Source organism: Dermacentor variabilis, chromosome 2 (genome assembly GCF_050947875.1).
Source record: "Dermacentor variabilis isolate Ectoservices chromosome 2, ASM5094787v1, whole genome shotgun sequence".
Classification (NCBI taxonomy): Eukaryota; Metazoa; Arthropoda; class Arachnida; order Ixodida; family Ixodidae; genus Dermacentor; species Dermacentor variabilis.
Genome location: NC_134569.1, coordinates 185,205,097 through 185,229,667, shown reverse-complemented (window position 1 = coordinate 185,229,667; position 24,571 = coordinate 185,205,097). Strand labels below are relative to the sequence as shown.

Here is a 24,571-nt window from a genome sequence, read left to right as displayed (position 1 = left end):
ACCGGGAAGACCGAACAATGCAAGTTTTAAAACTTTCACGAGGACGCACTATCGCGCGATAACACATGACCGCCGACGAGGCAGCTTTGTAAGTGGACGGACGTTGCCCGTAGGCAGTACGATACAAGTTTTAAGTTTGCCCCACCGAACAAAGTACTTAAGAAGCAAAAGTTCGGTAAAGCACATGTCTGAAGCAAGTGCACGTTCATTCGCAAATAAACGCCCCGTAATTTCAGTTCCCAAGAAAACGACCATTTAAAGTGTCGCCTTGCGCGTTTCATCTCGCATTAAATAAACGTAAGTCTGGACTCGCACTGTCACTCGACAAATTTAGGCGAAGCGAAAACAGGGGCGATATGCATCTAAACATGCGCACGCGTTTTTTTTTTTTTTCCTCGTTACTTTTCGCCCGAGGACTTTTTGCCTTCGTTATTTCCTCTACGGACGCGGCGATCATCCGACACACAGCAGACGACCCCGAGGGTGTCACTGTGTTCCAGATGGGTAAACAAGGACGCTACAGCTTTGGTCGCCGACTCACCATTTCCGAAGTTGTGCCGTACGATTATTTCGTCGTAGCATCTTCCAGGGAAGAAGGCTTCTAATATTTGCTTCACTAACGTACCCATATCGCGCGATTACCGCCACGGAAACTCAACAACTGAACCGAAGTACGGTGACGACGTGCCGTAGCGTTTAAACCACCACAGTGGCGAAAATGCAGACAGCACTATGCAGAGTACGAAACTTTCTGCTGGTTTTACAAAGCCGTTCACTGCAAAATTGTGAAGCAAATCATGACATTTAAAATTATCGCCTCTTATAAAATAATAAATTAGCTTGTAAGTTGCAGCTGAAAAGTCAAATAAATGTTTACAGTTATCTTTTTATGATGCAATATATCGAGAACTTTGTAACACAGTAAAATAAGAGTGTTTCTACTATAAACTCAGTAATCTTTCTTACAGTGTTGCATGACTACAATTTTTTTTATTCTGCTGTTTAACATGCAGCACCACAAGAGAAGTTATAAGCCAGCAGTAAATCGATATAAGTAATAAACAAATATTTTGTCAAAGTAAAAAATAGTATAGAACGAATTACAACGTCTAGCAAGTTTTAAAGAGTGAACTTCGTCATTCGATGTGTATGAATGTCTACGAATAATTATAACTTGGTCGTTGTTTACGTATTGCAATATCAGCACTGAATGAAGTATTTTATAAAAATCAGCAGCTTGGTGAGGCACAAAATGACTGTTTTATTAGTAGATTTATGCCCGAAAGCTGTCAACATTGATGGACACAACCTTTGTCGAAGAGCGTTTCTAAAATGGCGACCTGCGCCGAAGAAAACTGTCACGACGACCCAAACTTTGCGGTGATCTGTTCGTTTATATTGAATTTCGGTGAATTATGTGGCGTAAACATTTCCATCTCCGAGCTGCAGTCTATGCTGGAGGATACCAAAAACGGTACGTGATCTGCTGCACTGTCGTAATGCCGCCGACGGCCGTCCCCCCCTTCTCCCCTCTTGAAAATTGGTGGCCCGTTAGCGTCGTATTGTTTCGTACCTCAACGACGCAACATCGACAGGCGTGCGCGAATCGCGAAATCGCACGATCGCAGGCACCTGAGCCACGAACGCGCGCCTCCAAAAACAGTGCTGCCGAGCGTCATGTTTCCGTGTAGCAACGATCGCGAGTCCGACCTCCATGGCTCGACGCCGACTTGGCCGTCGCGATCGCGTTGGTCGCGCGGCGCTACGGAGCTGGGCATTTTGCAGCAGCAAGCGGAAAAATCGCTTTCTGCGCCTCGGTTCAAATGCCGGTGGACAGCCCGACGCGCGTAGGTCACCCAGCAGCTGCCGACTTTTGCAGGTTAGCGATGACGGGTGCACCGTAAAGCCGACGGAGTAGTACGGCTCGCCGACCATCGGCGCCCGCCGCCGTTAGCAGCCGCGCAGTTTGCGCTGACAGCGTGGTTGGGGGCCTGGGTTCACGTGTTCATCGTCGGAAATTTCCCGTTTGTGATTGTAGCAACCTGTCGTTTTCGCCGCAGCGGTAGTAAAGTGTGCGTGCCCGGCGCGCTTCGAAACGGCCGATCGGGGAGACCTGTTTGTTCGAAGCTGACCGGAACGCACTGGGACAGCAAACGGCGAAAAGAAAAATAAGCGGAAGCGCCTCCCGCTGGCAAGAGCGCAAGAGTCCGACGCGCGGGCGCTGCCGCCAGCGAAAGGGGGAAAAAGGCGGCTTTGAGAGTAGTACGTAACGTTTATCACATCGACGTGATCGCCGCTAACGGCTAGTGCCGGGACTGCGCTCTGCCGAAGGACTTGGGCGCCTCTAGAGACGCGTTGAGTAACGATATTGCTAGCGCCGGCGTTAGAGCCGCCTTCTGCGCACGCCAGCAGTTTTTGTCGTCTGCACCGCCGCCGGCGCTTCGACACCGTCGTCTCGTGCGCTGGTTGCCTTGCGTGTCGTGTGTGTTCAGCGATTTCCGCCTCTTCTTTTACAAGGGTGCTCTCTGCATAGACTGACCACGGCTTGTAGATCGTCAGGAAAAAAAAAGAAAGCGAGTGTACGCGGCCGCTGTGGTGTGGAAACGCCGTGGGCGGGCCGACACTGGAACGCGCGGCTGTCGGCTCCACCGCATTGCGCGCGCCGCATCCGAAAGCGCGTGTCATGTGGTGCGTGCTGATGCGTGTGATCGGGCTGCAGATTAGTTCCGCTTCTCGTTTCAAGGCGTCACACTGGGCGTTTGTATACTCCATGGTAAATACAGCTAAATTAATGCTAAATCTAAAGCTCTACATTGCCTTCGGCCTTTCCGGTAGCCTATGATCTTAGGAAAGTTAAATCCAGATTTTTTCTTCTTATGAAGAATGTTGCTGTTGTTGTGTGCCCTAAGGAATATTATTTTGGGACTTTATCGTCATCATCAGCAGCAGCAGCCTATTTTTATGTCCATTACAGGACAAGGGCTTGTTAATCAACGTTTTGTGCACATCAGTCAAGCTCATAGCTTCTATATTTCTTAATTTGTCTTTTGGCACTCTTGTACAGCTGTATTTCAACTTAATTGGTTATTTGTGATTTTGTACCGAATGTGGCAAAAGTGTTTTTACTGAACTTCATAATTTGTTTCAGTTTATTTGCTTAATTTTTTTCCATGCGCTGCGAAAGGATCCTTCGTCAATGCCGAGGCGACATATGTTAAAGTAAAATTACATCATAAGCCGTGAACAACACTAGAAAAATCTTTTATCTTTGTATGGCTACCAGCCCCTGTATTTTTTCAATAAATGTAGCATTCTTTTTTTTTTATGTCATGGTATTATCACCTCTGCATGTATTATAAAGCACCTTTTCTCATTATATATGCATGCTGGTACGGAGACACTAGAGCAGAATAGTAAGCTTGATTGCTAAATTAAACTTCTAAAATATAGCGAAAAGGTTGTCACTCTTGCCAAAAGCATTGGTGTGGTGAGCCAGAAAAAAAAAATGAAAACTTTAAAGAAGAACTGTTTCCAAAACTACTCAAGTTCTCGTGCGACCTCCCCATGGAGTCACGGATTTTGGCGATCGCTGCAGATATGTGCTCGGAAGCAGTTATGTGTTTACCTACAAATGACGTTACAGAATCAACGCAGCCTCTGTTGAGAACTTTCTTTGAAAAAAAAAAAACTAATTAAGAAAAATGCATTGAAACAGTTGACTTCACGCTTACATGCAGACGGTGCGGTGTGTGCATGATATTGCAATAGGAAGGGTTCCTTTTTGCTGGTAATATAATCAACCTTTCTTTGGGAAATTAACATGAAGGTGGTTTTGAAAGAATACCTTGTGATTCAAAGCAATTTAATGTGCCGTTAGCCGTGACATCATCTGCTCGTTTAATGCCGAAGATTATTTCAGGTTTAAATGCTTTGCTGCAGCTGTGTGTAATGCTCCTTATTAATTCTTTTTTCATGCTTTGTATGTGACGTCTGAGTCTATGACATGGCCTCAGTTCGTTTTCTTTTTTTTTTCTCGTGTACGCCTTTTCCGGCAATGCCAGTGCTGATAACACATAGATAAGTGAGTAAAGAAAAAGAGCCTAATTTTGTGCTGCAATTGATGTGAAATGTACCAGTCATTAGTCAGCCAACTTTCAGTGTTCATGGAAGAATAAGGAAACTCGAATATCAGCATTGCGAGAGTTTATAGTTTGTGAAACCCTGGCAAACCTTTGGTTGTCAAATCATCGTGCTCAGAACCTTGAAAAACCTTCAATTTTCGTGAGATGCTTAAAAAGATCATGGAGTTTCCTTCCAGCCAAGCTTAAAAGCATTTATTATTATTATTATTGTTTTCTTACATCTGACTCTCCCCTCTACTACAATGTTAATATTGTCACGTGGTAGTGATGTATAAAGACCACAGTAGCAATACTGTGAAAGACGAAACTAGTTTTTATTGGGCAAACCTGTGCCCACAAAAACAGGCTACACTTAAAGAACAGCGACAGTGGCGAACACAGTCTGCGATCGTCAAAATCTGATCAGCGGGTCAAGCGTGGAGGCTTTTATACATCAGTCATCGAATGTTCCAGAGTAACTGCTGGGACCCATCTGTCTTCCATAAAGTCCTACACTATTCGCGTCGCGCATACATGCTTTTTGAAGAACACAAGGTTCAGTGACAGACAGCAGATGGAACCATCAATAACATTCCAGAGACTCCCGATACATGCAAGCGCGTCCTGCGCTGCGCGATAACATTTGTTAGCCGGTGAAACGTGGTTGCCAGATAAAGATAAACAAGTACACGTGTCAATATTACAAGGGTTGACATAATCTGTCTTGTCAGCTATTCTTTCCGTGATTGGGAATCACCTTTTTATGTGTGAGTATATTTTTTTCCACCACCATTAAAGCAGCACACACAAGAAATACCAAATCAGTTTTGACTGATAAAGTATTCGTTAAAAGCAATTTTTTCGTCAATTTTACAGTAAGAGGTTGAACAGTAATAAAAATGAAGGTGAAACTTTCATTTTTCAGAATTTCATACTGGAACCTGGTGCCTGTATGTCACTGTGACGTCACAGATTTCAAAGTGTTTTCTCATGTTTGGTATATTGTCACCCAAACACAAGTGTTCATTGTGGTTCAGTGTTTTCGAAACTTGCCTAATTGAGTCATTGCCTCTTTTGGAATATGAGGTAGTCCATCTTTAATGGTAAAAGATTAACTAGGCCTGAACAAACAGTGTCAAAATCCATGATGCTGTGGTAAAGCGTCACCTCATGGCAGGAGGGGCTGGCTTTCCTGATACATTGTTAAATTTACGAGTACATCTGAGCTTTCCGCTTTAGTGACCCTTTAAACTGCAATGCATGCAAAGAGCTTTTTGAAGAACATTACAGGGAGCCATCAATTTCGTCCTCTGTCCCCTTTTAGTCCTCTTCTAAGGGCAAAGTAGTTGTGCGAAAATTGAGCCAGTCCAATCCAGTTAACAGCTTTGCAGTGGTTTGCTTGCTAAGCCTTTTTTTTATATATATATTTTCCCATGTTTGCAATAAAAAGGTTTGCTCGTTGAAGACAGTCCTATGTTGAAGGTGTGCTAGTAATGTTGCTTTGATTCTCGAAAATGCTGTGTCGCACCTCAAAAGACCTTAACCCTGTGATGTCCAATGTGTAACATTTGTGTGACGCTGAGTTTGGTGCTCCAAAATTGTGATTCAAGTGTGGAAAACTTAACACGTAGCCTATTGTAGCATTTTTTATATGCTGGAGCGGGCTTTCAGTTGGGGGGAATCCTAACCTAAAGACTAATTACGAATAAGTAATTAATTACTGTACTAGTAAAGTTCCAACTCTAATAACGTTTCGTAGTTTTTTTTTATTTGTACAAACATACTCTTCATGTGCAGAGATAAAGGTGAACAAGGTGTTCTAATGTTCATTGATGTGGAATTGTGTTTGGGCATAACAGGGTTTTTTAAAAACCCATAAAAATTTATCCACCAGAATCGCTACGAGCTTTGATGGTATTTTTTTGCCATGCGGTACGCAGTGGACCAGACCCTGATAGACCTGCATGTTCACCTCCTGAGGAAAGCAAACCGGAGAGTGCAGCGAGACCGTTGGGAGAAAGCACTCATCAAGGTCGGCCCTGCTTGTTTCACATTGTTTGAATTGGGAAACTATGAAAATACGTCTTTTGCTTTTGCTGTTTAAACTCCCATACTCGCTGGCAACATTTTCGTACTATGAAGGGAAATTTACGCAACCGACCGATCATTGCTGGAAATTTTTTTTTTTGCATTTTCTTCTTATTTTCATAATGCAACAAATGGAAAAAAAGAAATTTGTTATGCTTTAGCATAGAATTTCAAGGATGTGCAATATTCGCTAGTGGGCATGGTTGTTTTATGCTATTCCATCGTTTGAATGTGCTTAGCTTTGGCAGATATGTGGGATTGCCGCATGGTTTATGCATTGCTCACAAGCAAAATGGTACTTGCATCCTTTCTGCAGCCATTTGTCATGTGCTATCCCACTACTCAGCTTGCCCTGGAGACTTGCGACAAAGCAGATGGCGCGCATAGCATATGCTGATTTAACTGTGGCTGTCTTCTTCAGGTCGAACAAGCTGTGTAAGGTCAGAGAAACTTAAAGCTGTGTCGCACTCCATCGTACAACTTGGACTGCGTGTGCCGAAGCTCAGCATCCGTAGTTTCATTATAAGAGGTGCACAAAAATAATCTTGCAGGTCTAACAAACACAACAAAATCTCTTTAAAGTGGTGCTTTATTGTCATTTATGCAATGTGTAATCTCACACAATGCTTATGTTTATGCACCATACCAGTCACAATTTCAGTGTGACACAGCGTTTACGTTTAAGTGCTAAACCGTTCACAGTCTAAGCATAGATACAAACAGCTGTTCATGCAAATGTGCACGGAGGGATTTCACAGGGATGTCACGAGGATGAATGTGATGTTTGTCAAGGGAAGGATGGTGAGGACAGATGTATGGTGAGAGAAACACGATGCGGAAGACAGGGGTAAAGTTGACCACTATTTTTCGTTTTTCATTTCTATGTTCTTGGCCTAAAGGAAGCTGGCACCTGAGCACAGGCTCTCGCGCACTCTCGCGCAAACGTGGTCTCACGTCACATGATATGTGACGTGAGGCACGCACTTGTTTGACAATACAGCCACGATCAGGAAAGTCTGGAAGGGTTTGTCAGGAAAGCTCGCTTTAAAGACAGGGACACAAAGCAAGGAAGTCAAGGACATAACACTCTTGTGGCAGAAGCAGCATTTGTTCCGGGGCAACCAGCAGCATTAAAGCGAGAAAGAATGCATCGTCACACATCCCCCTGCAATAACAAGGGAGACTATACAAGGTACGTGCCAACGTCTTGCACGGCCATCAACATACTAAAAGGTGATAAAGACAGAGCAGACCTCACCAAAATTCACCCCACATTTACAAACATCTTAAACAAATCTCTTTTCAGTCAGGACAGTCTTCCTCACATTGTGTTCTTATTTCTTTGTGCATTATTTATCATAAATGCATTCATACTTTTCATATTTGCAGTCATTCTCTGTAGTTCCACCTTCTTGGCCAGAAAATGCTATAGTAGTACACGATGGCAGGTACTGTCTTGTTCATTCTGTTCAAGCCTGTAATCAGCAGATGCCCCATGATCTCTCCTGTGATGCTGCATGGGTGAAACCATTAAGCCCCCGTGCCTTCTAGCAGTGGCGGCGAGAGAGCGCTGATCAGACAAAGTGGTGGAGCGAAGTCACTCAAGTAGCTGTGCTCCAGCACCCTAACCTTGCCCTCGTAGGTTATTGGCAAAGGGTGGCACGATCGTTTTGGCCATACACTGCTATTTAAAGAACGAGAATTCACAATGAACGCCTGCGTTTGTTCCCTGGCCGATGCTTGCCAGCGCCTTTACCCCTTCCTTCAGCACAGGGTAGCCAGCCAGTACTTACACTAGCTAACCTCCCTGTCTTTCCTCCCCTTCTCTCTCTCTCTTGCCAGCACCCCCAGTACTGGTGCTATGGTTACTCACATGACTAAATTAACCGTTTATTATGAGAAACCTTGCTACAAGACACAAATGTCAACACAGACTCAGTGTGTGAAAGTGTTGTAGCTAGCTGGACCGATACAGGACGTAGTGAAAACAGAATGGGTGCCATTGTGATGCGAGGTTCCAACTTATTGGGCTTATTTCTATCTCATTTTTATGGAGACAATCCTCAAGGAGGCATGGCCTGATTTTCTAAAGCAGCTGGAGGGAAGAAACTACTGTTGTGATTTGTAGCATTGATGCGCTGTCCTTCAGTCATCGACAGAAGCGCCATCTTCAGTTTGCCCATAGATTGTTTGGCAGGGTGTGGTCAGGGAGGTGAAACTTCTGCAACTTCTGCGTAAGTGTCTCATTGGATTGCAGGGTTGAGAAATTGGTTCGTTGCTGTTGCATGGTAGCTATGGAATTAAAAATGAGTCTGCAATTATAGCCGTTTGTAGAGCTCATTCCACTGACATCTTCTATCTAGTTATAAAGCATTTTGCATTGTTAATGCAACAGTCACTCACACGTCTGTCAGCAGAATGAAGATAGTGTGGGCAGACAGCACCAATGAGCATAGTCATACAATAAGCTGTTGGTGTGCAGGCCCTTGTTGCATGTGAATGGGCGCTGCTGTTCGAGCCAGTTAGTGGCGCTCGTCAGTAATGAGAATTGTAACAAGGCCTCACAAGCAAATCATGACAAGGCCTCACCCACACAAACTTTTATTCCGTTTCATACATAGCAGGCAGTGCTATGAACACCAGAGAGCTCTCACTGCTAGCATTCACAACCAAACAAAAGAAATAGTGCGTCACAGATGAAAGAAAGGTGTAGCTATGCATCATGTAATTCATTACAGCTTTAAGTATTATGTATTATACTACAGATAAATGTGGTGTATTTATTACATGGAAGGTGCTGGGGGGGGGGGGGTGAGTTCGGAACCTATATATACAACCAAACAAGCGGAGTTATGTTTTCTGCAACTAGCAGCCACAGCTCACCACTTGCACTCCCAGTCAAAACATACCACATTGCACACTGGAAGCACGAACGTGCACAAATACTATGTGATTTGACGTAATCCTGCGTACAGAAATGGTAGTTCTAATATATAAAGTAATTAGCTTCTAGTTGCTTACATTAGCGGACTACATGCAAACGCACAGTAAAAAATATATGTGCTTCAGCTCCATAGCTTTAGCTGTGCTGCCATACAAAGTTGTCACTGTGTATAAGCTGACTTTACGCCCTAGAAACGTACCTGAGAGAACAGACCTGTTCTGTGAAGGACCTGTTCTTTGTGGCAGGTCTCATGTTTTTAATGTTTAAAATGTTGGTGGGTGCTAGCATGCACAGCGGAGCACCTGCGTGCACAGTTGGTGCTACAGAGCGTGCTACAGTTGGTGTTGCATGTGATGCTAGTACTGTTCACACCAGAACACTAAAACAAAGCAGCCTGGCTCATTTTGAGCACATTCAGTGTTTATTGAGAGGGACTGAATTACTTGTATGGAGAGAACACTGAAGGTTTTCCTTTTCTTGCTGAATTTGTGTTGTGCCCTTACTGTGATGCCATCGTATAATGACGCGGGTTTTTATTTCCCCCCGATTCGGGATCCTTCACAGGCAGAAGCCAGTTAGTGCGTTGCATTGGTGGCGCTAACACTTTTCTAGGCAGAAGGTGTAACATAAGACTAGCGCATAGCCGTGGGTGGGGGAGCAGAGTGAAGGGAATCGCTGTAGAGTAAAATCAAACTTGGGGACTAGTAAAGGAACTGGTCCACTACGTATACAGTTGAACCTCAACATAACGGACTTGAATATAACAAATTGTTGGATATGTCAAAGGTATCATGATGTTCGGTTGCCCATGTTTTTTCTCAGTGAGTATACTTGGGCTATAAGAAAAAGTACAAGATACAAAACAAGTATCAGTTACAGCAAAGCGAATATTTGCTCACTTGCACTTGTAAGTATGTATTCTGGTAGCAAAAATGTCCAATACTCAGCAAGAACGACTCGAAGCGGCACATTCTGGACTCGCATGTGCATTGTGGCCAACGCCTTGGCTGGCCTGGCTGACACACAGCCAAGCAACAACATTCAAGGAACTTTCAGTGTCAATACACCACTCTCGTGGATCACACAGACTGCAAGGTTGCCTATTCAGTGCAAAGCACATTTGCAATTTAGGGTTGTCCATGTGCCACATACAGTATTGGTGAGCTGCCAACGGGCCATCAAACTCAACAGGAGACCCTTTAATGTCTCGTGAGAGACATCACGCTTGCATTTCTTTCGCATATACCCAATCACATCTTCACATTTTTTCTTCACTGATATCATCGTGTTTGCTTATTAATGAAGGGAAAATAATGAATGAAATAATGAATTAAATTAATAATGAATGTCGGGCACAGCAAAGATAGTTTATATGTCCGCTCACTTATAACAACCAGTTAGCCAGCTTAGTTCAGTTACAATGAACGAAAGGAACCATGAAGCAGCATCTCGACGAGTTGGTGCTGGGGAGAATGCTGCGTGGGCATTCACCAGCGTAAGGTGCGTAATCATTGCTGTAATTCCTGGAGAGGTGCAACAACTTCCGAAAAAGGAGGCCTCTATTGGTGGGGATGACCAAAAAGCTAGCAAACCTCCAGCTGCACCCCCCAATTGTTAGGGGCTTCATCTCTCACCTCCTCAACAGCTTGGCGAACTTCAAGAGTGTGATTATCTGGGTTACGCTACGTAAACTTAACTCAGCATTTTCTGCCATTAAGTGCCGTGCACATCAGTTTTAGTAATAAAGCATCTCTCCTGCACCTCGTTCAATTTCTTTTAGGCAGTTTTGAGGGAAAGTTCAATTATAATATACTTCTGATCTAGTGAAGACGCTTTGTGCAACAAAAGTGTTCTGGCTAACTCCCCCCCCTCCCCCCCTTGGCATTGTCACTGGTATTGCCCGACAGGGCTGAGCAGCTGAAACTGGACTGGCAGACCTTGAGAGAATTTGTCAAGTGCACGCAGACAGTTTTGGCGACCATGGGAAGTGTTATTTGTTGTTACAGTGTTTTGATAGAAACACAGCACTTTCATTTTAGTTCTTATGTACAAGTTCCAACCAGCACAAGCTCTTTTGTTGTTGACTTTTTCCTCGCGTTACATAAATTACTAAAGAAAGCAGAGGGTGTCTGGCATGCTGCTGTTGCAATCAAGATATTTTGACTCCTGCTATCCCGAGCTCTTGTAGATGCTTTCTTTCCCCTGTGCATGAACACTCTTCACATTTTTCAGCTTTGATGCAAAATGCTTGAGATTCAGAACAGAGAAAGTATGTGTAAATTGTGATTCTTGTGAAGAACTCGTGGTTTATTCAGTAGAGACATCAGTGAGGTTGGGAGAGCAGAATGGAGAAAGGGAAAAAATGAAAAGTAGCGCTCCCTGTAGTTTACAGATTGATGGATGTTGCCTGTCATGTCTTTACAGCTGCAGTTGAAGGTCAGTGAATTTTTTTCTACAGGAAACATATACAGAAGTTATCTGGAAAAGTAGCATAGTTTACTGTGATGGGAAAGGTTGGTGATTTGACAGCGTCTGGCTCAGTACCAAGTTACTGTTTACACTGAAAAGAGATCATATTGCAGCCAAAGTTGACAGAAATTGAATCAGGCAGCTCTTCGTAGACTTCTTTTTTTTTTTCCCCCAAAAGGAAAGACCCAGATATGAAAAAATTCTAAATCACTTACTTCATTTTCACTGTGGTTTGAGCCGAAATTGAAAGCAGAAAGTTCAGGTATCATAATCCTCATTAATAATAACTTTTGTCTCATCAAAAAAAAAAAAAGGCTAGTCGAGTTTTTAGAAGATGTTTTACCTGTCTCAAGTAATGTAGTGTTTCCCTTTAGGTCCATTTAATAATGTTTTTGCTTCTTGGTGACGATGCATTAAATATGTTTCAAATGTAGACATACACAGCTCTCTTGCTATCTTTGCCAGACAGTTGCTCTCTTAAGGCCTGTTTTAATCCGGACAAACCGAACTGTAAATAACACATATATGAAGAGACGGTGTCAAAATTAGCAATGATGTAGGCTACTTTGCTGTCTAGCAAGCACACGACACTGACAGGTGATACTGCAGGAAGTGCATTTGACCAGGCTTGTGGTAGTATTTAAGGCCCACTGACGTGACAGGCATTGAACCTTAAGGTGGAGTTATGTTTCGTTAAGAAGTTCCCATCCTAGGGTAATGCATCTTCTGCTAAGCAATGTGAGTTGTCAAGCTGCATAGATCTGTAGCCAATCGTTTATGAGTTGACTAAGCAACGTCAATAGCCTAAGATAAAATGTGAGAGAATTAAGTGGGCTTCTACTCCCATGGGTCTCTGAAAATCACTCGCTTAACGTTTCGGTTTACCTTGGCATCAGAAACTGGGCATTATGGAATTAGCAGTGTGAAGCGATGTTGTGCCTTTTGGCACACAGAGAAGGCACCGTCTTCATAGACGTCAAGTTTTGCTTTCTGAAATCTAATTGAACACACCAACGGACTGTTCCGGCAGTGCTGCCCATAGTTGGGCACTGATCTCTGCTGCGGCCTCGTCCTTCCAGTTCTGCCACCAGGGGTCCAATGTCGATGGCTGGGAGTTGGAGCGCTTTGGCTACCGCAAGGCCAAGCTGTCGGTGAAACTGGCCGTGCTCAAGCGATTGCTCGAGTTGCAGTTTGATGCCAACAGCAAGTTCAAGGCGGAGCTCAACAAGCAGGAAGCGGACGTATTGCGGCTGCAGCCCATCGGGCGCGACGTACGCGGTCACCTCTACTGGCTGCACCGCGACCCACAACTGAACCTGCGTCTTTACCGTGAGCACCCCGATGATGAACGCTCCTGGATACTCATCTCCCGGTGAGTGTGTGCCTGAGTCTTCAGCTTTCTTGATTTAAGTGTTGTGAGACTACGAGGAATGTTTGCCTTATCCCAAGTCTATATTATGAAATGGATTAGGGGAAAAGTCAAGAAACACACCTTTTGCTGCCATGGACTTTCTGTTTTAATGAGCAGTGCCATTGTGTTGGATCTTTAAAGCGAAGTTGCTTCTTCCCCCTTGCTTCATGGGTGCTGGCAGTATTCTCGGCAAGTAGACGCAAGCCCATGGCTAACTGCCACACTACCCATTAGGCTTTCCACTGTCTTACCTGTGTGCGATGCTAGGATACCATTAGTTGGCTCTCCACAGATAGTACCATAAATTGCTTTAACATTTGGGTGAATAGCCTAATATCTAAGGGATTTTTACTTAACGCCAATTTTCACATGTGCGGGAAATCTGCCAAATTTATTTTTTTAATGCTTTCTGCGAACAAATCTTTGTTAACCGCCATGTGATGTGAAGCTTGCAGTGTGTTGAGAACATCTATCCAATGATAAAGCTGCAAGTTGGGTGAGAGTTATTGCATTGATTCTTAAAGAGCCCCTCACCAGGTCTGGCCATTTTGAGCTGACAAACGCAGAGCATACAATGCGCGCCAACGATCGTGTTTGCAAAGAATTACATTGCCACGTGCCGTGGAAAGGTCTGAAATTTCAAGTTGAACGCCATTTTCCCTTCTCCTCACGGCCGCTACGCTCCAAGCCGGACGGGGACATACTCGTATCCCTGCGCCTACGTACTCAGGTCCGCAGTGTGGTGGTGACACATGACTTCAAGAATTATTCAAGGCACCATCTGTTATTTGTGTAATCTGTTGCTTGAATTGACGAATTGAAGTTTAGAGAACTAATAAAACACACAAATGGAATGTCTGCATGTTTTTTGTTTTACTCTGCACCGAAGCAAGAGAGATGTACTTCCGCTTCATCTGCTTGTTCGTACGGTCATGCAGTCACGTGCGCATGTACCGAAACTATGCCATTTTCTACCGTGTTCCAACGCGTGATCATGCTCTGCGATCCGCTAGTTTTGCCTTAGCATTCGTGTAGCACTTAATTATACTGCTAGTCATGTGTCCTCGTGCACAGCGCGCAAAATCATACGCCGCGTGAAACCAGACAATCGGAAGAGGCCGTGCACAGTGCTGAAAAAGAAAAAAGAAGCAAGGAGGCAAAAAAAATAAAGGCATGGCCCGTCACGTATGCATCACGCAATTCTCGAGGTCCGGTATGGGAGAACGCAAGGAAGGAATTCCACTTGCGGCGCGACGGAGAGAGTGTCTCGCTATGCAGTGGAGCTCGCTTCCTAAAATCATGGGCTCGCGGCACTGAAATATTTCTATCTCGGCTATTAATAAGCCGATGTGAAAATTTTTTTCTGGCAGAACGCTCCCTAGAGGACACGTAACAACTTTTAGCATATGACCAAAATTTACTATGAGGCCTGGTGAGGGGCCCTTTAAGACTAACACACAAATTTTGGAAGGGCTGCACAATTTTGAGCATCTGCACATCATAGAAACTGAACAACTGCCAGTATAACATCGCTTCTTTTACATTTGGAAAGATTGGATGCGCTTTGTAGACAATCACAAGGAAGAAGACAGGACAGGCGCAGGATGGCGCAGACAGGCGCCTGTCCTGTCTTCTTCCTTGTGATCGTCTACAAAGCGCATCCAATCTTTCCAAATACAATGAACCAACTTGCCCAACAACGCATTCTGCTAAACTAGATTTCTTTTACCTTGTTGCTGGATTAAAACTGCTTTGTGCACTTTGGTGCAGTGGGTGGCAGGGGTTGCAGTGCATGTGCGTTTTCCTTGCTTTCAGTTAGCAATTTGAGACCTCGTGTGGTTGGAGGGGTTTAAAGGCCAGTAGTAAATCGGTGTCCAGTGTTGTTGAAAACAGCCGTCATAAAACAAAACTGAAAAAACACAACACAGGATGTGCATCTATTTCTCTAGTGCTAAACATGATTTCTCTGTGATACTAGAAGCCTTGCAGCCGCCGTTTCTGGACAGTCAGACGATGGCTCATTGCACGCTGCTTCATTTCAAGTTCCTTCATTCAAGTTTCCTTGCTGAATGTACCTGCTGTAATGTAAGCTGAGAGTTGAAATGAGCTGAGAGCAATATTGATAAAAACGACGAGCGAACATTGCACGTGCTTCTTTTCGCACTCAAATGCATTTTTTTGTTCAGCTTACATTCCCAGGAAGGTCTCTCTCTCTCTCTCTCTCTCTCTCTCTCTCTCTCTCTCTCTCTCTCTTCCTGGCCTTCGGAATTTTGAGGGGTCAACCTTGAATGGAGACAAGTCTGCATTCGAATCAATATGGTGTGTGGCATAGGAACTGTAGCCTCATTGAGCCAGCCAGCCAAGGCCCTAAAGCAGGCCACACACATAACTCATGTTCTTGACAAAGAAAGACGTACGCCAACCAAGTAAAGCTTATTAAAAGACTAGACGCTTCAGCTTCCATACGGAAGCCTTGTTCACAACGGGGTGAAAAAGGTTGAAGTGCCTGTTTAAATAGGTTTTAGCGTGTGGCGCAAACACCACGCGTAAGATAGGGGGAGTGTTCCTTCACTTTGATGGTGTGTGTGGGTCCTGTTGATTGTGTCTCTCCTCGAAGTACAGATGTCACTTCCAGTTTCTTTCCTCGCCGATTAGACTAGCCTTCGTCCAGTCACTATTGTGCATAGTTGTTGCTGCGCGCTGCAGTGCCTGTCCGAAGAAACGCACTTCCATTCCTTACATGCCTAGCATAAGCGAGAGCTTATCATGCGTGCTGTGTAAATATGACGTTGAGGTGGCTCACGTTCCTGTGGGCAAACTGAGGCACACACTTGTTGGTGGGAAGGGCAAGCTGCCGAAGGAAGCCTTTCCTGTTTATTGAGTCCACATAGTGGAGACGGGCAATTTTAAACAGTGGCTGTACCAACATCAAAATGATGTGGGTAAAACAATAGTGCTTTCAAATGCTTTGGCAGAGCATGCAACAATGACTATGCACAATATTGACTAGATGAAGTCTAGTCTAATCGGCCAGGAAAGAAACTGGAAGTCACGTCTCTACCTGGATTCCCTCAAGATACAATCAACAGGACACACACTCAATCAAAGCGAAGGAACCCTGCCCTGTCTTATGCGCAGTGCTTGAGTCACATGCCAAAACCTATTTAATTTAAATAGGCACTTCAACCTTTTTCGCCCCATTGTGAACAAGGCTTCCGTACGGAAGCCAAAGTGTCGTGTTTTTTATTAAGTTTTACTTGGTCGGTGTACATCTTTCTTTGTCATGTCTCATCCTGACCAGATGGGCTTCAGTTGAGCTCTCGACTAACTCTTGTTCTAGAAGTGCATTTAAGCTTGTCAGGGAAATGTTATGGGTCTCGGGTGGCAAAGTAATTGACGGCCATAGTATTCCGAAACCGTGGACCCTGAGATAAGGTCATGTCATGCACAGTGCAGATTTGGAGGTCAAGCAATTCCATTTTCCACATGCACATGCATTTTCCTCATGCACAGCTTCAACAAAACATCACAAAGTCAGAAGGGACATTGTAAAAGCATAAAGCCTTACATCCGTTCCTGTTCTACACGAGCAGATCAAGGCACAGCTTGCAGCTGTACCTGCACTTTCTTTCTGCCATTGTCCTTCCACTTCCCATGGGATTACATTGTGTGAGGAACCCTGAATATGGTCTGTGTAGTTTGCAGGTTGCATCTATTGCAGGCTTTGTTGCAAGCCCGGCATTGTATGTCTGTTCCTTCCTTGCAGGAGGAACTGAGTGTGTGTGTGTTGTGATGTGATGTGATGTGATGTAATGCTGGTGGTGTCTGCGCAGGACACGCGATGAATTGGCCAAGCTCATTGCCGACCTCGAGGGCAGCTTCTCGGTGGTTAAGAAGGAGGAGAGCTCCTCCATGGACAGCGAGACGGGTGAGAGCAACCTCACCGAGCCAGACGGTGCCAAGACAGAGGGTAAGTGGGTGCCCTTGGGCTATCAAATGAGTTCAGCAGCAATCAGCGAAGTGGAGATAGATAAGGAACTAAGTTACAGCATAATGTAACACAGTGGTGGTGGCATGGATTTAGCAGTAGAGCATGAGGTTCATGTATTCGAGGTGCTTGGTTCGAATTCCTATGCAAGCCACTTCATTTTTCGCCCTTTGATTGGTACCCGATTCTGGGAAAAGAGCTGCTAAAAGCCAGTGGGGTTATGCTAAGTAGGTATGCCACAGTAGGAAGTCCCACTAAACTACCAAAGATGCTCTCTTGCTAGTACATTTGTATCACGGAGAACCACGCATTATGTAGCAATACCTCTTAAGTGGAGCACTTGAGGTAATAAATTAAACAGTAAATAAATAAAATTAGTTGCATTGACGAGTTTGGTTCGTTCCGTCAACGTGGCTTCGCTTTGAAACTGGTTAGTACTAGCGGCATAATCAACACTTGCTTGTGTGGTCAACATGAAAACTCACTGCAGCAGGGACTTTGCACCCCACGCCATTGCAAGAAGTTTGCCACTAGTGTGTTCATCCTTTAAAAAAAGAAAGGGCATTTTCTCAAATTCTGCACACGGCCAGAAATATAGTTGCCTGCAGTGCCCTGCTGCACACGTACATTGCTGCAACAGAGTAAATTGTATTTACACCATATAGATAAGATTTGCCCAAACGTTCGTTCATTGTAGCTGATAGTACGTCATAGCCATGCCCGTTAAAAGCAGAATTTGTTGCGATAGTAAGTTTTTTCTAGCGTTTTCTCCCGAAATGTATGAACGAGGTTCTGCTGTATTCGATGTGCCTGTAAACACTAGCTATTTCCTCAGCGACACGTTGCAACGAGGCTGAACAGAGGCCTAGTTGAGTAGCGTCATCAATGAAGCAAAGTTGGCAAGGTGTAGATGCTCTTCACATTCGTGTGTGTCACTGAGAGATAGGGGCCAGTATCACTTGCTTAGTGTGCCGAAACTAACGCGAACATGCGAACGCTGTGTGCTGCACATTTGTACAGAGGAATCCTTCAAGAGACGTTCAAGGCAATATTAAGTCAGTGTGGACTGTTAGAATACCATTCTAGAAGCCACGCAGTGCTTGTTTCGTGCCAATAAAATACTTAATCTAAGAGGAAATCGCGTTTGGAGGGTCCACATACCTTTAGCACAATTCAAATTGCCCTCACTCAAGTCGAGGAGCGGTGACATCGGAGGCGCCATCACCACCCTTTAGTGCGACAGGCGAATACCATAGGTAAAATCCATTGGTAAAACGGCACCCAACAGACAGAGCTACGGTTCTATGCGCAAAATGCGAATATGCAGCTATGGAGAAACCGAGCAGAGACAGAGCATTGAAATATTCGCTGCTGCATCTGGTTTTGGTCAGGTGGCATGGACTGTTTGGGCATCTCACGGCATCACATCAACACAATATTCTCTGCTACTTGCAGCTTGTGGGAATTTCGCGAGTCTACAAAACCAGCACAGCACTACGTGATAATGAAACTGCAGAGACGCAAAAGCATGGGCAGCACAGAGCCAAGTGAAAATGAAATCTTTCAACCACTTGCGTCGTTGCCAGTGGTAAAGTCAGTGAGTTTTTTTTCTAAGCATCAAATAGAACTAGACGAGTAGCATTTTCTTCCGTCTTATAACACAATTCAATTATCTTTTCATTACGAGAGGTTGAGTAGTAGTGACAAAATAAGAATGAGGAGTGCCCACGTCATTGGACTAGTGCTTCAATGTTCCGGTTGAGTTGCTAATTGTGTCCTGTGTTTACCTCAGTTTCTCTATTACAGTGAAACCTCATTAAACTGTAGTTGGCTGGAGCTCGGAAAAAGTACGTACTAAACGGTAGTACTGCTTAACCGAAATAGCATGAGATCGCCCACTTACCTGTCAAAAACGGAACCCAGAGAGGATGTGATGAAAGGGGAAAAAACATGCGGTATTTATTTACATTGCGCGACAAAAGTGTTATTTTCGTTTGACGCTGTGGCAGCCTAGCAGCAACGACAGCGACCTCAAACTTACTGAAGCTACAAACCAGCTTTTCAGCCAGCCCCCTCTCCTTGGTAAACACTCCCATGGCAGATTCCTCGTTGGCGTTGCAAATTCTCCATGCACGGGTATGGCAGCACTGCAGAAGTCACAGGGCGCCTTTTTCATTACGGGTTGCTGTTCTCGTTGTAACGACTGCATTCATGAGGCTGACGTAATGCGCATCTTTGGCCACTGTCAGGCCTGAATCACTCGGGCTATCGCTTTCTGTGTCATCCTCATCACTGTCGTTAGGCGACACTTCGGCAACAACGGAGGCAATGATGGTGAAAAGTCGAACCTCATAGCTGGCATCTCTTCGCGATCGCAGCAGCACTGCCAAGCAACTTGTTTGCATTCCAAATGCCACCCACAGTAGTCAACAGCAGACCCATGTCGCGTGCCAGTGCCGACTTCTTCGTGTCACATTCGATAGCACGTACAGTGTCTAATTCTTCTTCTATGCTGAGCACCCGGTGTTTTTTATCCAACCATAGCCATGACACGAGTCCTACCTTGTCCGACGCCACAACGCTCTCTGGCACGACGCCGAAATGATGTTGATGTTAATGTGACTTCAAAAAACGTAAAGGGCGTTTGGAGGCCATTGTTCTGTCGGGCCACCCGATGGGGACAATGCACCGGCGTGATTGCGCAACGAAAAGTGGAAACACTATGTGCTAACCAATACGTACACCACTCAGACTCGGTTTTTGATAGAAAGGAGTAAATAAGCAAGTTTGTACAACAGTAGGTAACGTCAACATTGTATTGGTGATCGATGCTCATTGACAAGTACGAGCTATACTTTATACAGTTATCAGTATTGATCGCTTTATGTTCCCAATTATAATTTTACCTATCACTTCTTGCATCCTAATTAGTTGCTTCTGTCATTCAAAAAACTGCTTTGGTTAAGCAGCAATCCCATGTTTAATGTCTAGGAAGGTGTGACTTCTTTTTCACCTGCACGGTTTCTTGCCGAGGAAACAGTGTATAGTTTTCATGACATTGTGACAAAATCACTTGTATGGTAATGGCACACAGCTGTAGTGCTGTTATTGGGCTTAGTGTATCAACTGATATAACTATTAGTAACTAGTAGTAACTTCTACTCTGTTTCATTTGCTTGCAGAAAAACCAGGCTCCGGGCTACCAGGTGACGAAAAACCTGCAGTGACAGACACGGGGCAGCCGCCATCAATAAAGAATGAAGAGCCTCACCACGAAGAAACTCTTTCCATAACCCTCTCTGCATCTGGTACCACAGACAAGACAACCTTCCCCAGGTTCGTCATCAAAAAAGAGCCGCTAGAAAACATCTCCTTAGAAGAGACTTCAAAGTTGGATAAGCATGAATCGCCGTCGGAGGGGGAAGTTGTCCACGTGAACGAGAACGCCGAAGCAAGTGAAAATGATCTCTCCAAGCGCCCTCCAGGAGAAAGCCACCAGGAATTGAAGAAGTCCACTCCACCTAGTGAGGACAGTGCAAAAGACAAGAGAGGTGACAGTGGTGGCAAAAGCAAAAAACCATCCGTAGCCGAGCAAAACAATGCAGAGGACTTGTGCACACGGGCTTCAGCTGAAGACGGTGAAACCAAGCCACCCACCAGGCCGTCGTCGCCACCACCACAAAACCAAGCACACACTTCTGGGAGTCGAACTGCGCCTCCACCGACCTACAAGCCAGCCGCCACTCACGGGTTTGGAAATGCCAACGGTAATGGCACGACAATGGTGTCAGAATCCCTTCCATGTGACCTCTCAGTTGTCCACCGGGAGGAGTCGAACTCTTCCACAGGAGACCCACCCGCATCCTCAGAAGTGCTCCAAGCCGCAGAAGTCAGGCGGGTCGTCGACGTTGGCGCTGAGGACTTGCGAACCGGTGATAAACCGGAGGAAGTGCATGTATCCGAGAAGAACGGCCAGCCGGAGTCGCCGAGCAGCATTCCATATGCGCACGAGGGAACTCGCCACACGCCAGTGGTGTCTTCAACGACAACGAACATACGGCGGGTTGGTGCCATGGAGCAGCCACTGGCACTTGACCTCACCAGGGTCCCACCAGAAGCTTCTTCAGTCGATGCGACGACGTCAGCTGTCTTGGCCTCCCAGGATTTTTGCACATCTGGCGACCTACCGGGAGTTAGCAAACAAGACAAACCTGCGACCGCCCACGGGGCTTCCTCAAAGCCATCTTCGTCGCTTGGAGACAAGGCATCGGCTTTGCTACCCATTTCCAGCCCTTCTGCGAGCACAGGGGGTCTGGAAACTTCTGTGCTTGGATCCGATAATGTCACGTGTGCAACTGGTGCCAAAGCTGTGGTGCTTCCCATGTCCTCCGGTGTTGGTGAAGGGAGTTTGCAGCCTATTGCTGATGCAGTGACTCCAAGGACGCATGGAAGTGTGGCAATGTGTTCTAGCGGGGGTTCCGTGCCATCAAGTAATCAGCTTGAATCTGCTAAGCCAACCAGGACAGAACAAAATAGGGAAAAGAAGGACCTTGCCAGCATGGTAAAAAAACTAGCCAGTGGCACAAAGTCTACTGATGCGAATTCCAAGAAGCTCGATAGCAAACATCCATCTCCAGGGAGCAAAGGCTACTTGGGGGCAGACCACTCGGAACATGGCTCAGTGGAGACACCCAGCAGTAAGGTAACTGATGCAGTGGCTACCCCTGAATCAAAATCATCGGCAGCTGCCCAACATGTAGAGGAAGGTGCTAAGCTTTCAGCTGCATCTGCTAGTGGAGATGTTCGAGAGAAGGGGAGTACTGTCATTACAGCATCGGCTGCAGAAGCTAAACCCATAGACAGTTGTCCATGCAGTGATGGGAAGGATGTTGCTAGTGAGAAAATCACTGCTGGCAGCTCACCATCGAAAGACACTGATGCATCAGTCAAGACAGTGGGGGAAAAGACTAGTGCAGCCCATGAAAAAGTGGCAGGAGAGGTCACTAATTCCCCAAGCACAGTTCTCTCAATACCAGCCGAGCCACAGGCGGACGCAAATGCTCAAAGAAACTCTGAAACTTCGCCAACAAGCTCGACTGCAAAGCCCTCGAAACCTCACCTACCTGATGCATGCAAGGAGAGTGCAGTGGCTGTTGAGAAAAGCTCAAGAAAAAGCAAAAAGCAACGGCATCTTGAAAGAGTTAAAGATCAATCTCCAGACTCTAAACTTATAGATTCACCTACCAATAAAGCGGCATCATCACCTTCAGATGTACAGAGCAAATGTGCCTCGGAAACATTAAAGCCTGACGCTACGAGGGTCCATTGTGAACTGGAAGAGAAAAGTCAAACAAAGAATGCAGCAGAGGAACTGCACGTGGTTGATCCCAACAGTGAAAAAGTAGAGACAGAATCAGAAAAGAGCGTGTGCAAAAACTCGCCACGCAGCGAACCAGCTGTCGACGTGCAGTTGCCTACTCCCGATCAAGGAGCCAGTGTAGGAGACAACAAAGGCACAGGGGATTCATCGAAGGTCGTGGCACCAGAGCTCAAAACAGTTGGCAAAAATTCTGACTGCAATAAATCTGACCGTGTAGATGTCGGTGTAAGCAAGGTGACCTCTGACTCTCCTCCGAGTACGAGTGTTTCGTCGTCTGGTGAGGAGGGTGGGAAGCAGAAAAGCAGTGTTACTACAGATACAGGCAATGATATGCCTAACTCAAGAAGTGCTAGCAAAGAGCACTGCAAGGAGACCTCAAAGATAAGTACTTCCATAAGTGCTGCAAAAGGCAAAGCTAGTGTGGAGAGCAGTAAGGTGCCTTCTCCCAGCACCCAAGCTGAGGATTCTGAGGAGCAAAAAAGAAAGCAAGGAGACGTGAGTGCCAGTAAAGCTGAATCCAAAGCTACTCCTGAAGACCAACCCACAGTCAAGACACTGGGTGAAAGCAGTGTGCAGACCAAAAGTACAGCTGATGATGAGGTTGCACGAGAACCTCAGTCTGAAAAAGTATGCAACAAAGAAGCCACAGTGCAGGAGAAGGCTATGCAAGCAGAACAACACAAAGAAGATGCTCAGGTGAAACACGCCGGTAGTGGTGACACGGTGACGCCAGAAGGAAAGACCGGCGGTGATGCCACTTTGGTAAAAAAGAGGAGAGGCAGGACACTGTCATCATGTGTTGCAGATTTAAAGAAAGGCAAAAGGCAGAGAAGAGGGCAACAGGACAGTGATGGTCGCAGTGACAGGGAGGCAGCAGGTGAATTGAAGAGTGATGCTCCATCACCATCTGTGTGTGATACTGTGATGAAGGCTGGTTCACCTGAGGCACCTTCTGGGAACACATCCATGGAATCTAGTAAGGAGCAGCTTGTGTCTAGTAAGTGTACAAAGGCAAAAGAAAGCGAAAGTGATATTCCAGCTTTAAGCAGTGACGCTGTGGAGGGTGATAAAGAGAAGGCAACGGACACTATTGTGGATGCCACACGCAAAACTGAGAGCAGTACCAAACAACCTAGTGAAACCGAAGGCGCTCGGGATTGCGGTGTCGAAATTGGTCACAAAGATGCAGACGGCACTGACAAACAGGTGGTAGCAGACACAAAGAATGAACCCAAGAGTAGATTGAAGGGCGAACAGGGCTCCAGGGCCTCAACAAGACTCAGAGGTGATGCCACAGCGAGGAGGGACAAGGCAAAGACACCCAGCGACGAGAGCATCACTCATTCCGCAGCTGCCGAGCAAAGCGAGGGAGCCAAGGATGGAGCTGTCATGGACGATCCTCCGCTTTCTACCATGAACAAGACGGAGCCAACATCAGCAGTATGCGAAGGTTCCACGGCAACACCCCGTGATGAGGAAGCAGTTGATGCTTTACAGGCAACCGCTGAGCTTTCACAGGACACTCCATCGGTAGCTAGGAAGCGGGGTGGCTTCCGAGGCCGCGGAGGTCGCGGGAGAGGTCGGGGTAGGGGTCGTGCTGGCCGCTGGAGCCACACAAAGCGGCGCGTTCGGCCGCCGGAAGGGCCCTCGCCCAAGAAACCCCGTGAGGAAGGAGACAAAGATGCCGGTATCAACGGCGACGCTGCGACACCCGCAGAAGGTGAGCCCGCCCCTGCAGCTGCCTCTGCCTTTAGGGGCAGTGGCAGGGGAAGGTCGCGGGGAGGTCGGGGCAGGGGCCGCGGCGCTTCAAGGGGTAGGGGTCGCGGCCTGGCCAGAGAGCTGGGTGCTGCTGCAGCCTGCCTCCTGGGAGCACCGGAAGGCGAGCCGCCAGATGAGGACAGCCAAGGCCGCCGTCGGAGTTCGCGTATCCAGCGGGAGCAGGAAAAGCGGCTGTCGGAGCTGGCTCAGCAGATGGCTCTGGAACAGCAGCTGGAGGAGACCATTTTGCAGGAAGAGGCTGCCGCCAAGGGGAAGACAGCGGTCACCAAGAGCCCCAAGGTGTGTTGGCCTGTTCTATAGACTGCTGCAGCATGGCAACACCATTTCAGTTGTATGCCGTTTTAGCACTGTTTTCAAACCAAGGGATAAACGACAAGCATCTGCACTAGCT

General features: G+C 46.0%; 2 protein-coding genes across 2 annotated transcripts in view; one reads left to right on the top strand and one right to left on the bottom strand.

Moving 5' to 3' along the window:
• The window catches only part of LOC142573000 (mannose-P-dolichol utilization defect 1 protein-like), an 80,536-nt gene extending 79,831 nt beyond the window's left edge, over nt 1-705 (bottom strand). Inside the window, exon 1 of the mRNA XM_075682486.1 lies at nt 542-705. Coding sequence (XP_075538601.1) covers nt 542-629 — 88 coding nt within the window. The 5' untranslated portion in view covers nt 630-705. The remainder of the gene's footprint in view (nt 1-541) is intronic.
• A 592-nt stretch (nt 706-1,297) lies between these two features.
• LOC142572999 (uncharacterized) overlaps nt 1,298-24,571 on the top strand; it is a 76,695-nt gene continuing 53,421 nt past the window's right edge. The window contains exons 1-5 of the mRNA XM_075682485.1: nt 1,298-1,474; nt 6,062-6,153; nt 12,702-12,994; nt 16,867-17,003; nt 20,204-24,459. Coding sequence (XP_075538600.1) covers nt 1,333-1,474; nt 6,062-6,153; nt 12,702-12,994; nt 16,867-17,003; nt 20,204-24,459 — 4,920 coding nt within the window. The 5' untranslated portion in view covers nt 1,298-1,332. The remainder of the gene's footprint in view (nt 1,475-6,061; nt 6,154-12,701; nt 12,995-16,866; nt 17,004-20,203; nt 24,460-24,571) is intronic.